Source organism: Mytilus galloprovincialis, chromosome 4 (genome assembly GCF_965363235.1).
Source record: "Mytilus galloprovincialis chromosome 4, xbMytGall1.hap1.1, whole genome shotgun sequence".
NCBI classification, from domain to species: Eukaryota; Metazoa; Mollusca; class Bivalvia; order Mytilida; family Mytilidae; genus Mytilus; species Mytilus galloprovincialis.
Window position 1 is genome coordinate 4642766 of NC_134841.1, and position 12234 is coordinate 4654999.

Consider the following 12234-nt stretch of genomic DNA (forward strand, 5'->3'; position numbering starts at 1 on the left):
TTCCGAAACCCCGAATATAAAGAAACGAAATTCCGTAGTCCCGAATAAGTAAAGACAAAATCCTGTGTTAAAGGTACATTGTAGATACCATTCCTCAATAATATCAAATTGGAATATGGGATATTTTTTCAATTTTTTAGGTTAAAGAAACATGGATAAAAACTAATCCATGCATTCATGTTTCATATTCTTTATATTTTATTTATCTGTAAAGAGAAAGATTAAAGTTCGTGAAATGAATACACAGACAGGACTCCCCCTTGCGATGCCCAGTACTTGATATGTCAAAAGTTGGTGAAACGTAGAAATGAATGTTTTTGGATTGTTCTAATGAAGTTATATGCAATACTCAGACTATGTTCACAAAAAAAAAATAGTTTACTAGAGTTATTCCTTCTTTACCTTCAGTGTCGCTTTTCCTTTTTCTGCAAGAGCCTGTTTTAAATATAAAGATCCATGGAAATTATCGTTACTGTAATCGAGAAACATCACCCGTTGAGATGCTGAGTTATATCCAGGAAAAATAGTTTAAAAGGAATGATGACAAGTTATAGAAATTAAGGTTGAGACAGAACAACAAATGACTATTATATTTATATATATGTATAAAAAGAATAATCAGTGTCGAAATTTTAGTGAGGCAATTGCCTCACTTGCCTCAAGGGTAGCTACGGCCTTGCTGACGTTATTTCTGTATTTGAAAGTCTTAACCTATTACATAAACGCGGCAAATATCAAAATTTTATAAAACTGGCGGACACAAATAATATAAAATATAGTCTACAGTACGTTGTCAGAATATTGGGTCTTTGAATCGCCATTTGAACAACATGCATTCAATAAATCTAGTTACTGTCATATCTTATTAACATAGCCACATATCCTGTTTCAGCGCAAATGGCAGCACGAAGATATCAACATAAAATAGCCTATTTCAATTATAGTCCAAATATAGGTGCTTAATCAATCTAATACTTATAAAGGTATGGTCATTTATTCATATCAGTAGATGGTGTATGTGGGGTTATAAATTACATACTCCTCTGTAGTGAAATACTTCTATTACGCTATCAAACGACGGACTTCCTAATCAACTTCAAGTTTTTTAATCAGTTTGCTGGTTTTTAAAGTCTTTGTCGTGCTTTTTGAATTATTTGTATACTGTATCGTGATATGATCTATTGCAGATTTTGAGTCTTTAGCTTTCAAGACACATCAAACGACCAAACTTGTCTTTAGCTTTCAAGACACATCAAACGACCAAACTTGTCTTTAGCTTTCAACACACATCAAACGACCAAACTTGTCTTTAGCTCTCAAGACACATCAAACGACCAAACTTGTCTTTAGCTCTCAAGACACATCAAACGACCAAACTTGTCTTTAGCTCTCAACACACATCAAACGACCAAACTTGTCTTTAGCTCTCAACACACATCAAACGACCAAACTTGTCTTTAGCTTTCAACACACATCAAACGACCAAACTTGTCTTTAGCTTTCAAGACACATCAAACGACCAAACTTGTCTTTAGCTCTCAAGACACATCAAACGACCAAACTTGTCTTTAGCTCTCAAGACACATCAAACGACCAAACTTGTCTTTAGCTCTCAAGACACATCAAACGACCAAACTTGTCTTTAGACCAAACTTGACTTTAGCTTTCAAGACACATCAAACGACCAAACTTGTCTTTAGCTCTCAAGACACATCAAACGACCAAACTTGTCTTTAGCTCTCAAGACACATCAAACGACCAAACTTGTCTTTAGCTCTCAAGACACATCAAACGACCAAACTTGTCTTTAGCTCTCAACACACATCAAACGACCAAGCTTGTTGCAACTCTTATTCCGTCCTACACTGAATTTGTTCTGCAGTGTATCATGCAGCAGTTTTCGTAAAACGTTTTTCAAGTTTGAATAGACTAAATTATATCAGATTTTTAAGTGCATAAATTTCAAAGAATCAGTGATAAAGTATGGTGGAAACAGTCTCGTATGAATTGTTAGATCATTTGATATTCATGTCTTTTTGTATTAAAGAAAAGTTGCAACAATTCAGACGAATTCCTAATTAAAAAAAATCAGCACACTAATTTTTTTATCGATCTGTGTGTGATTCCTATCAAAAGATTTCATTTTCAGATACTCCCTGAACTGAACATTTATTTCGAAATGTTTTAAATTCAAAGGCTTAAAATGAAGTATGCTTGTATTGACAAATAATCATGTTCTTTTATTGCTATATTTGCCTGTATAAATGTGATACACTTTATATTTGTAAAAATCTGGAAAACCAACTGTAAATAAACGTCTACTTGAGTATCAGTAACCTTGACTTTTCACATACGGAATCCAAAATTCTCAATTTCTCCTATATAAATAATTGTCATTTAAATCCAGGAAGAGAAAATCCAGTTACCATCTGCAAACATTTTCTTTCTATTCTTTTAAAAGTGACCTTGACCTTTGATTTATTAACCTAAAAATCATTGGGCTTTTTCCCTTCCATAAATCTTCCATCTGTTAAGTTTTCATTCCCAGCAAGCAAGCAAAATTCATAAAGCCATCAGGAAACCATTTTCAAATTTATTTATTTTAGAAATTGAAGTTGATCTTTGTTCCCAAAATCAAAAAGCTCCTACCCTTTCCCACTATCTTTATTCTGTATGAATTTCATTCCAATCTATGTTTCATAAGACAAACTGGCTTTCAGGAGCTAACAATCATTATGGATAAAGGGACATAGGATGCTATAGTCTGGATATCAAGGGAAATTTCAATAATTTGTAATGGAATATATAGCACCAAAAAATGTCAAAATATCGAAATCCAGCTACTAGTAATTCTTGATAAATTTTTTTGCATCGACTTTTTTTTCACAATTTTTTGACAAAATGGGCATGTTAGATTTTCAGTGTATAATTTTTCGCTGAATGGGAAAATACGCACAAAAATATAACTGTATCGCATTGTTAAAGATGAAAGTAGCACAAAACTGATTGGTAATCAATCACAAATATTTACGACTAAACCATGTATGTTTAAAGCTAATTTAATTATTATGAAGAAAAAAAAAGATTTTAATTAAGTTTTCACATTCTTGTGATCTGTTGAACAACACAAAAGACTCCATATTTAACAGTATAATATATAAAATTTCAAATTTTGATCAATCTGAGAATATGTAGGAAAATTAACGCTGGGTGAAATCTTCACATTTCTTTTATAGCTACTGCGAACAAAGCTTATATTAAACACATGCAAAAAAACACTGATATACTGTATACAGAACTAAAACGATGCATTTATAAATTGAACTCTCAAGATTTGTTCTCAGAATATTCTAAAACTGTCATTCAGCCAGATTTTATTGGTGGTGGAAGCCCCAAATGCCTGTAAAGAATCATGACCATCGGCAGGAAAACAATTCTAGTCAATCAAGATTGGAGTTTTAACACACCTGACACATGCAAACTTAAAATTCATAGCCTCAATGTTGACAGGCAAGGGTATTGTAGATGAAATTCTTAGACCCCTCTGCCTTCAATGCCTCATCAGGCAGAAAAAATAAACAAATTTGTTCTTCATATGAGTTGATTTGATTTATTCATTTGACAATCAATATATATACATCAACATAATCTTATATAAATTATCAATAAAATGATTGCACCGTCATACACCTATGTTACTATTACTGCAGTGTCTAAAACATGATCAAAAGTAACAGAAATAGTATTCTATATTTATGGTTTGACATAATTGGTCCCAGGGGTTACCAACAACCACAGGAAATATTCTCTTTACCTATTGTTTGAAAAAAAACCCCAAACATATGAAGCATATTAATCAGATTTTTGCAGTTTTATAAAATGCATAACCATCTGGCCAAAAAATAACTATAAAAGATTTTTTAAAACAGTTTTCTTATTTTCTATAAATGTATTTTAATGAATATGTATAAAATATTCAGATCTGCTCATAAATATGTAAAAACAATACAAATCAGATGATCATTAAATGACTTCAAAATCACAATGTTTTCTTATTTCAAAGAGAACAATATTAAATATTCAATATTAATTTCATGTATACTTCAAATACATTTTTGTCAAAAAACAGAAAATTGCTGAAAATTCCAGTGAAGAAATGGTTAAATGAGTTAAAATATTTCAAAATATGTGAGCACAGCTTTCATATAAAAGTCCTTAATAGATTTTAAATATTTAAAGAAAACAACCTTTTATATAAATGCTTGTTTCTTCTGCAATGTTCTTTATAAATTGAACTTTCTACATACACAAAGTAAAAAAAGGACGGTAACTTATTTCTTTTACATAAAAAATCTTAAGAACCATTAATTTTGAAAAAGTTAAGTTTCAAACAAATCTTTACTATTTAAATAAATAATCTAAAAGATCTAATAATAAGCATACCAATAATGAAGGCATATAATGTAGTCAAATTATACTAAAACATTTTAACATGGATAATTTGTACTTGTACAAATGGAAATATCTCTTACTTATGTTTCCACTTTCTTGAACTTTGTAAAGAACACATACTTAGATGAATACACCTTATCGCTAATCCCGGCTGACCTGGCCACTTGAACTTTTGACGCATACAACAATCACTTTTACATTGTGGCGTCAGATATTTTGTTTTGTGACGTCAAAAATTTACGGGAACCTGTGTGATATCCAGTAATGGCGGACAAATAGGGATAAGGTGTATCTTATCCCACATATCTCTTTATTTGTATTTAAATGATTCATTGAAATATTTCATTGAATCATAAAAATGTTTTACTGATATGCTTTCATTTTAACATGTTAGTTACAATAAAAATATTGCAATGTGTTTTTCCAATGCCCTTATCAAAAAAGTCATAAACATCACTGAACAATTTCTAAGCATTATCAAATATGATGAGTTCTTATAATGTTTTATATAATATGTGAATAACTAAATTGCTTGTATAGGAAATAAAGATTGCAATGTGCATAATTCTAGGAATGAATCAAATGAATGAGATCTATACATGGACAGATCATGGATATATAGTTATTGTGATGTCACATTTACCACACAAAAATACATTTAGCCATTTAGATGTGTAAATGAGTTTTTACAAATGTTTAAATAAAACAATTTATTAGAAAAATTATACATTGCAATATGCAAAAATTGTAAACCTAAATGTAACAAGTAGACTTGTATTCTAAACCATAGTTAGGTGTTTTGAGATATAAAAAAATACATGTATGAAAAAGTACATCAATTTTTATAAGTCTTATATGAAATGGACTTGTTGAATGCAAGACAATATATAAACATATTCTTGTTAAATAAGTAAAACATTGCTAAATAAAAAAAAAACTGTTCCTTTTTTGTGATAAGATAAGCAAGGTACATACCATGTTTAATTTTCATCAATGATGATTAAGTAATTCAACAAAATAATATTATGAAACCTAATTGCACATACATGTACTTTTATTACTACAACAAACATTTACATATAACAAACATGATCTAAAAAAGCTGATATAAAACAGTTAAAATGATAATTTCAATGATTAAAACTATGACTTAAAGTTTCTTAAAATACGATAAACATTCATCCATCAACAAACAATGTTAACTTTCAGACAATAACAAGATATAAACAGTTTGCAGCATGTCATTATATAACTCACAGTGTGAGAGAAGTGATAAATGTTAGAGTTTTAAATTGCAAAATATAAATCTTATCTGAAGTAAAATAGGCAATGAAATTTTACAAGTATAAATAACAATATAAATAGTTGACATATTAGACAAAAGATTAGCGGTAAGCGAACCTCTGGGCATACTTATCATTTATACTTCACATTATCAACCACTGCATGCTTTGAACCCTATTCCCCAAAAAAATGTAAGAGGGGGTTTGGTTTGACAACACTTTTTTCATACCCAGCAACCCTAATTTTTAATTTCATATGTAACAGAATTGCAAATGCACAGACCACTGTTACCTACAGTAAAAAGATAATGTGGCATCCAACCCTCCCATCAATTTTAGCCTGGAATATAAACCTGGATAATGTGGCATCCAACCCTCCCATCAATTTTAGCCTGGAATATAAACCAGGATAATGTGGCATCCAACCCTCCCATCAATTTTAGCATGGAATATAAACCAGGATAATGTGGCATCCAACCCTCCCATCAATTTTAGCCTGGAATATAAACCTGGATAATGTGGCATCCAACCCTCCCATCAATTTTAGCATGGAATATAAACCTGGATAATGTGGCATCCAACCCTCCCATCAATTTTAGCATGGAATATAAACCAGGATAATGTGGCATCCAACCCTCCCATCAATTTTAGCATGGAATATAATCCAGGATAATGTGGCATCCAACCCTCCCATCAATTTTAGCATGGAATATAAACCAGGATAATGTGGCATCCAACCCTCCCATCAATTTTAGCATGGAATATAAACCAGGATAATGTGGCATCCAACCCTTCCATCAATTTTAGCCTGGAATATAGACCTGGATATGAATAGACATAAAACAGCTATAAGATTTATCTACTCCTACATATACAATGAACCCTATTGAGAAACTAAAGTTCAACCATTTTTATATAATTTTCTTCTTTTTCTTCTTATATAAGAGAAAAAAAACTACTGTTTAGCTATTAAAGAATTTCATCTCTTCAGTGACTAAATGCTATAAAATTAACCTCCTTTTACAATGTAAAAAGTAAAATCACAAAAATACTGAACTCAGAGGAAAATCTAATTGGAAAGTCCATAATCACATGGCAAAACCAAAGGACAAAACACTGATCCAAATATTCTGGATCAGTTTGTTTAAATTAGGACCAAAACAAAATCATAACTGTTCCAAGTTCTCAATATTGTAGGAGCTAAAAATTTGACAGTATTTTCGACAGGACAATTAAGTATCTTATAGGCAATAACACAAATGAATAACAATAAGGAAAAAAAATCAGCATTACTGTATTAAGTTTTACCCTGTGTTCCGTTTTCATTGGATATTATTAAAAATATATATCTTTCTAACTTTTTTGAAATATTTTTTTAAGGTGATTTGAATATGTTTTTATTTTTTTTTAAAAAGGAGATTTGAGTGAAAACAGAAAACAACAAGTACTGTCCTGCAAGCTATGGACACATTAATAATTATTTAATAAATGTATTTCATAATTAATATTTTCAAAAGTAAAAGAAAATACACATTTCTTCAATATTACAATAATTTGTATGTTCTCTAGTAACATGTAAATCCTGCAACAAAAACATTAAATAAATTCATACAGTGTTGTCTTATCATTGTACTGAATATAAATACTTGTTTAATAGAAATGTGATTGAAACTGTATCCTAAAACTTTCAGGCAAGCATTTTCGTGGTTCAACAATGGCACATACACAAACATTTAGACCCAATATCATTATCTTAATCACCTAGAGGATTAAACATTGTAAAATCACTAAATTCTGGTCCTCCAGGCTGTTGTAACATTTGTAACATGTCACTGAATTCTTCTGTCTGCTGCTGCTGCTGTTGTGGTGTCGTCTGCTGTTGAGGTTGTGTCTGCTGCTGTGACACATCTGCTCCACCTCCCTGCCAATGAGAAGCATTCGGCCATATAACTGGTCCAGAACCACCAGCGGAGGAATGAGAGAATGAATTAGGTTGTGAATTTGGTGCTGTTTGATTACTTCCTAGCTGTGTATAAGTAGGGGCACCTGCTGAAATAACAAAATAGCCAGTTTATTTTTACACAATAAATCTAACATATTAATATATTTGTCTTTTTAAAAAACCTTAGGTGGAAGACTTTTATAACAGTTTTCTTGGCTTCTATCAAAAGAAACTGATTTTATCTAAGGTCTGCTGCTTGATACATTGAGTTATAGTGTGTAAGTCAATTTTAGATCTGTGATGCAGCTACTACTTGTTTGGGGAAATTTTTTGTCAGGCTTTTATTGGCTTCTACTCTAGTGTATAATTCTATATTTTGTCTGGAGCTTGAGAATGCTGAGTTGAAGCCAGCAAAATAATTTGGCATTTGCTTCCTGTTTGCTAATCTTTTGAAACACTGTACAATGAAAATTTTTGTCACAGTTTTCTTGCTTACCTCAATCAATTGCATAAAGTGATGCAGATCCAGGCACGGTAATGGTCTTGTTTTCCTTGGAACAACATAAATTCTAGGAATACTTTATTTCAAACTGTTTAACTTTGTTTAAATCTATGTGATTTTTAACATAATGATTTAAGAAATTATACCTTATTATTATGAAAGCTTTCAGTGTAATAAATGTGATATTTACCTGGAGATGAACTGTTGGGACTTATCTGAGAAAATCCTGACTGTGAATTGCTGGTATAATCTGCTGCCTGTTATAAATAAAATATACAATTTCAATAAATAAATTATACATAAATGTAACATACAGAAGTCTGTATCATACATAGTGAATAGTTACTCAACTAAATTGTGTATATTTTTAAATGATATATTCCAAAAATGATCTCAATTCAAATTTCTAATGGAGTTTGCAACAATAACTACTCATTTAAATACATCATAAAGTATCAAAATATAAAATGTCATACAGTCATGGTTAAAATTAATATTAATTAATAGTAACTTCTAAAAAAATAAATGGGGAATGTGTCCAAAGGGACACAGATGATGCCCCCGCTAGCATATAACGTTATAAAGGGACATAACTCAAAAACTGTAAAAGTGAAGCTGCCAAAAATTGAACTTAAACTGAGTTTAGAGGTAATAAGCATTATATACACATTTCATTAAATTTATTTGAGACAAACAGTCACAAACTTAAGTTAAGAGAACAGAAACGAAAAAATTCTTCAATTTTTCCACTTGTAAAGGTGCATAACCCTAGAATGGTAATCAAAGTGCTTGTAATCACTGAATGGTAAAGATTACTTTTATTTATCAGTTGGTAGTAAAAGTGAATATTGCATTGTATATTGTATATAGCATTGATTTAAGTTGATTCAATTATTATTCTGGACAAAGAAAGATAACTCCGATTTTCAAAGATTTCATAAAGCATTAGTTTTAGGTGATTCAACAATTCTGGACAAAAAAAGATTACTCTAATTTATTGTCTTGAAACTACAAAAATGCTTGTTTTTGGCCCCTTTTTAAGCTAGACTGTTTGCTCCATAACCCTTTAATTATATCCAAACCTTCTACTTATGGTATTAAACATTGTGGTACAATTTCAGAACAATTGAAATACTTAACTTAACTTATTGTCTTGATACTAGATAAATGCTTGTTTTGGACCCTGTGGGCCCCTTATTCCTAAACCTTAGGAACCATAACCCCAAAACCAATCCCAAACTTCCTTTTGTGGTTATAAACATTGTGTTAAAATTTTATTGACTTCTATTTACTTATACTAAAGTTATTATCTGAAAACCATCCATCTTCGGACGACGCTGACGACGACGCCGATGACGTGATACCAATATACGACAGCAAAAAATTTTGCGGTTGTATAAAAAATCTTGCAAATAAACCAGACTCATACTGTCTAAAAAATAATACTTATTATTTTAAAAGCAGACATGCTGAAATCCATATAGTCCATTGGTAAGAACACTCACACTTTTAGATTTTTTTAATCATTTTTTATATCAAATGTTGATTCATTAATGAATAAATCAAAAAAGGGCCAATCTTACTCCAAATTTTGAATTAATTGTCTAATTGTGTATGTATACAAACCTGATTTTGTGAGAATCCTGCCTGATTTTGCCATCTACTCTCTGGGTTTGGACTTCTCCTGAGATGTGACATACCTCCTCCTCTCCCTGAGGCAGATTGTGGCATTGACATGGAGGCAGACACATTGGGAGAGGGGTACTTCATCTGTGCAGACGAGTTAAACCCATACATGTCCTGCCCTACCTGTCTTGTACCTATGAAAGATTATAATGTCTCATGATTATCTTCTTTTCAAAGTAAAAATTGAATACTAATTGACTTGGAATTTGCACCATCAGTCCTTAACAACAAGTGCTTATCAATGGAAAAGTAAAGGTAATCTAACTGGACATTTGATGTTCAGTAGTTGTTGTTTGTTGATGTGCATAAGTGTTTCTCGCTTCTAGAATTTTGAATAGATTTGACCGTTGGTTTTAATGTTTGAATGGTTTTACACTAGTCATTTTTGGGCCCTTTATAGCTAGCTTGCTGTTCGGTGTGAGCCAAGGCTCTGTGTTGAAGGCCGTACACTGACCTATAATGGTTTTTCTTTTACAAACTGGGAATTGGAGGGAGAGTTGTCTCATTGGCACTCATACCTCATCTTCTTATATCTATTTTGAGGTTGATTCAGAGAAAATGAGTAGATGCTAGTATTAGATAGGTTGATGTTGGTTGCTTAACCTCCAGTAGCATGCAAGTATAGAGTTGAATTTCATATAAATACACATCATGGTACATTAGTTTCTTAGTTCTGTTTTTTTCAAAAAGCTATTTGAAAATTAACCAAAATGCCTAAAAGACCGTTTTCCATATTGTCAGTGCTCACATACATTAATGATTTCATAAACTGTAAGTTCTGAATTTTGTATTATCTCATTGTCAAAATAAACATTAAGCTAGAAATGTGTACTTACTTGTGAGAACTGATGGATATTCTCAGCCTGTGGATGATTACTTACTAGTGAGAACAGATGGATATCCCCCAGCCTCTGGATGATTACTTACTTGTGAGAACTGATGGATATTCCCCAGCCTCTGGATGACTACTTACTTGTGAGAACAGATGGATATTCTCAGCCTCTGGATGATTACTTACTTGTGAGAACTGATGGATATCCCCCAGCCTCTGGATGATTACTTACTTGTGAGAACTGATGGATATCCCCCAGCCTCTGAATGACTACTTACTTGTGAGAACTGATGGATATCCATCCCCCAGCCACTGGATGACTACTTACTTGTGAGAACAGATGGATATCCCCCAGCCTCTGAATGACTACTTACTTGTGAGAACTGATGGATATCCCCCAACCTGTGGATGACTACTTACTTGTGAGAACTGATGGATATCCATCCCCCAGCCACTGGATGACTACTTACTTGTGAGAACAGATGGATATCCCCCAGCCTCTGGATGACTACTTACTTGTGAGAACAGATGGATATCCCCCAGCCTCTGGATGATTACTTACTTGTGAGAACTGATGGATATCCCCCAGCCTCTGGATACTTACTTGTGAGAACTGATGGATATCCCCCTGCAGCCTCTGGATGACTATACTGATTAGTGTAGTCAGCCTTTGATGAGGATGTCATGCCCAGATTGTCTGTAGGTAATGGGCGAGGTGGATTACTAAATGTATTTATCTGTGGATCTTGTGCCTGATCAGCTGGTATTCCTGACTGAGGGCCTGCTGAACCTTGTTGAGCTGTTCTTTAAAACAAATAAAAAACTTGGTCAATACATATTCTTAAGGAGTTGTTAGCACTAAATGAATAAATTTGTTTTTCTTAGCATTGTGAACAGAAAAAATGGACAAAGGAAGATAACTCCAATTGTATATGTTACTTTGACAATAACACCATGGATAGTTTAGAACAGATATAATTTTCTTGTTATACACATACATTTTGTAGCTTGAAGAGTATATTTTTCATTGATAAATTTCTTATAATGCAATATAGCCCCCTCTCTAAGAGAAAAACTTACAACCTACATGTATACAGAAATGGCATTGGTTTTTTATAAAATTGATAAGGGTTGTCAAGATTGGCACTAATAAATGAATGCATTATAGTAAACCTACTTTGCTGATGTATTAGTACAAACAATGTACTCTACTTCATCAGTGTAAGGGTTCTGGAAACTAAAGCTACTGGTCCTTAGCCATACCCAGTCATTATTAGCTGCTCTAAATCTGTACATTATAGACATCACTTGACCTTTCAACTTTAACACTGAAATATAAATATCATTATAGACATTACTTGACTTTTCAACTTTAACACAGTAATATAAACAGTTTTCATAGAAAATATCTCTACAAATTGAAGAAACAGGTTTTTTCCAAAAATATTTATGAGATGGATGAAAGGAATCTATGTTTTATATACATATTGACAGATGACACAGCTTGGAATGTGTTTTATTTATAGAAAAAAATTGT

General features: G+C 32.0%; 1 protein-coding gene across 4 annotated transcripts in view; it reads right to left on the reverse strand.

The window, feature by feature from the left end:
- Nucleotides 1-3583: 3583 nt before the first annotated feature.
- LOC143071169 (aryl hydrocarbon receptor nuclear translocator homolog) overlaps nucleotides 3584-12234 on the reverse strand; it is a 34939-nt gene continuing 26288 nt past the window's right edge. For all 4 annotated transcript variants that reach the window (XM_076245314.1, XM_076245313.1, XM_076245312.1 and 1 more), the window contains exons 12-16: nucleotides 11875-12025; nucleotides 11302-11501; nucleotides 9806-9999; nucleotides 8370-8436; nucleotides 3584-7784 (exon numbers count right to left, since the gene is read on the reverse strand). In XM_076245314.1, the coding sequence (XP_076101429.1) occupies nucleotides 7489-7784; nucleotides 8370-8436; nucleotides 9806-9999; nucleotides 11302-11501; nucleotides 11875-12025 (908 nt within the window). In that variant the 3' untranslated portion in view covers nucleotides 3584-7488. The remainder of the gene's footprint in view (nucleotides 7785-8369; nucleotides 8437-9805; nucleotides 10000-11301; nucleotides 11502-11874; nucleotides 12026-12234) is intronic.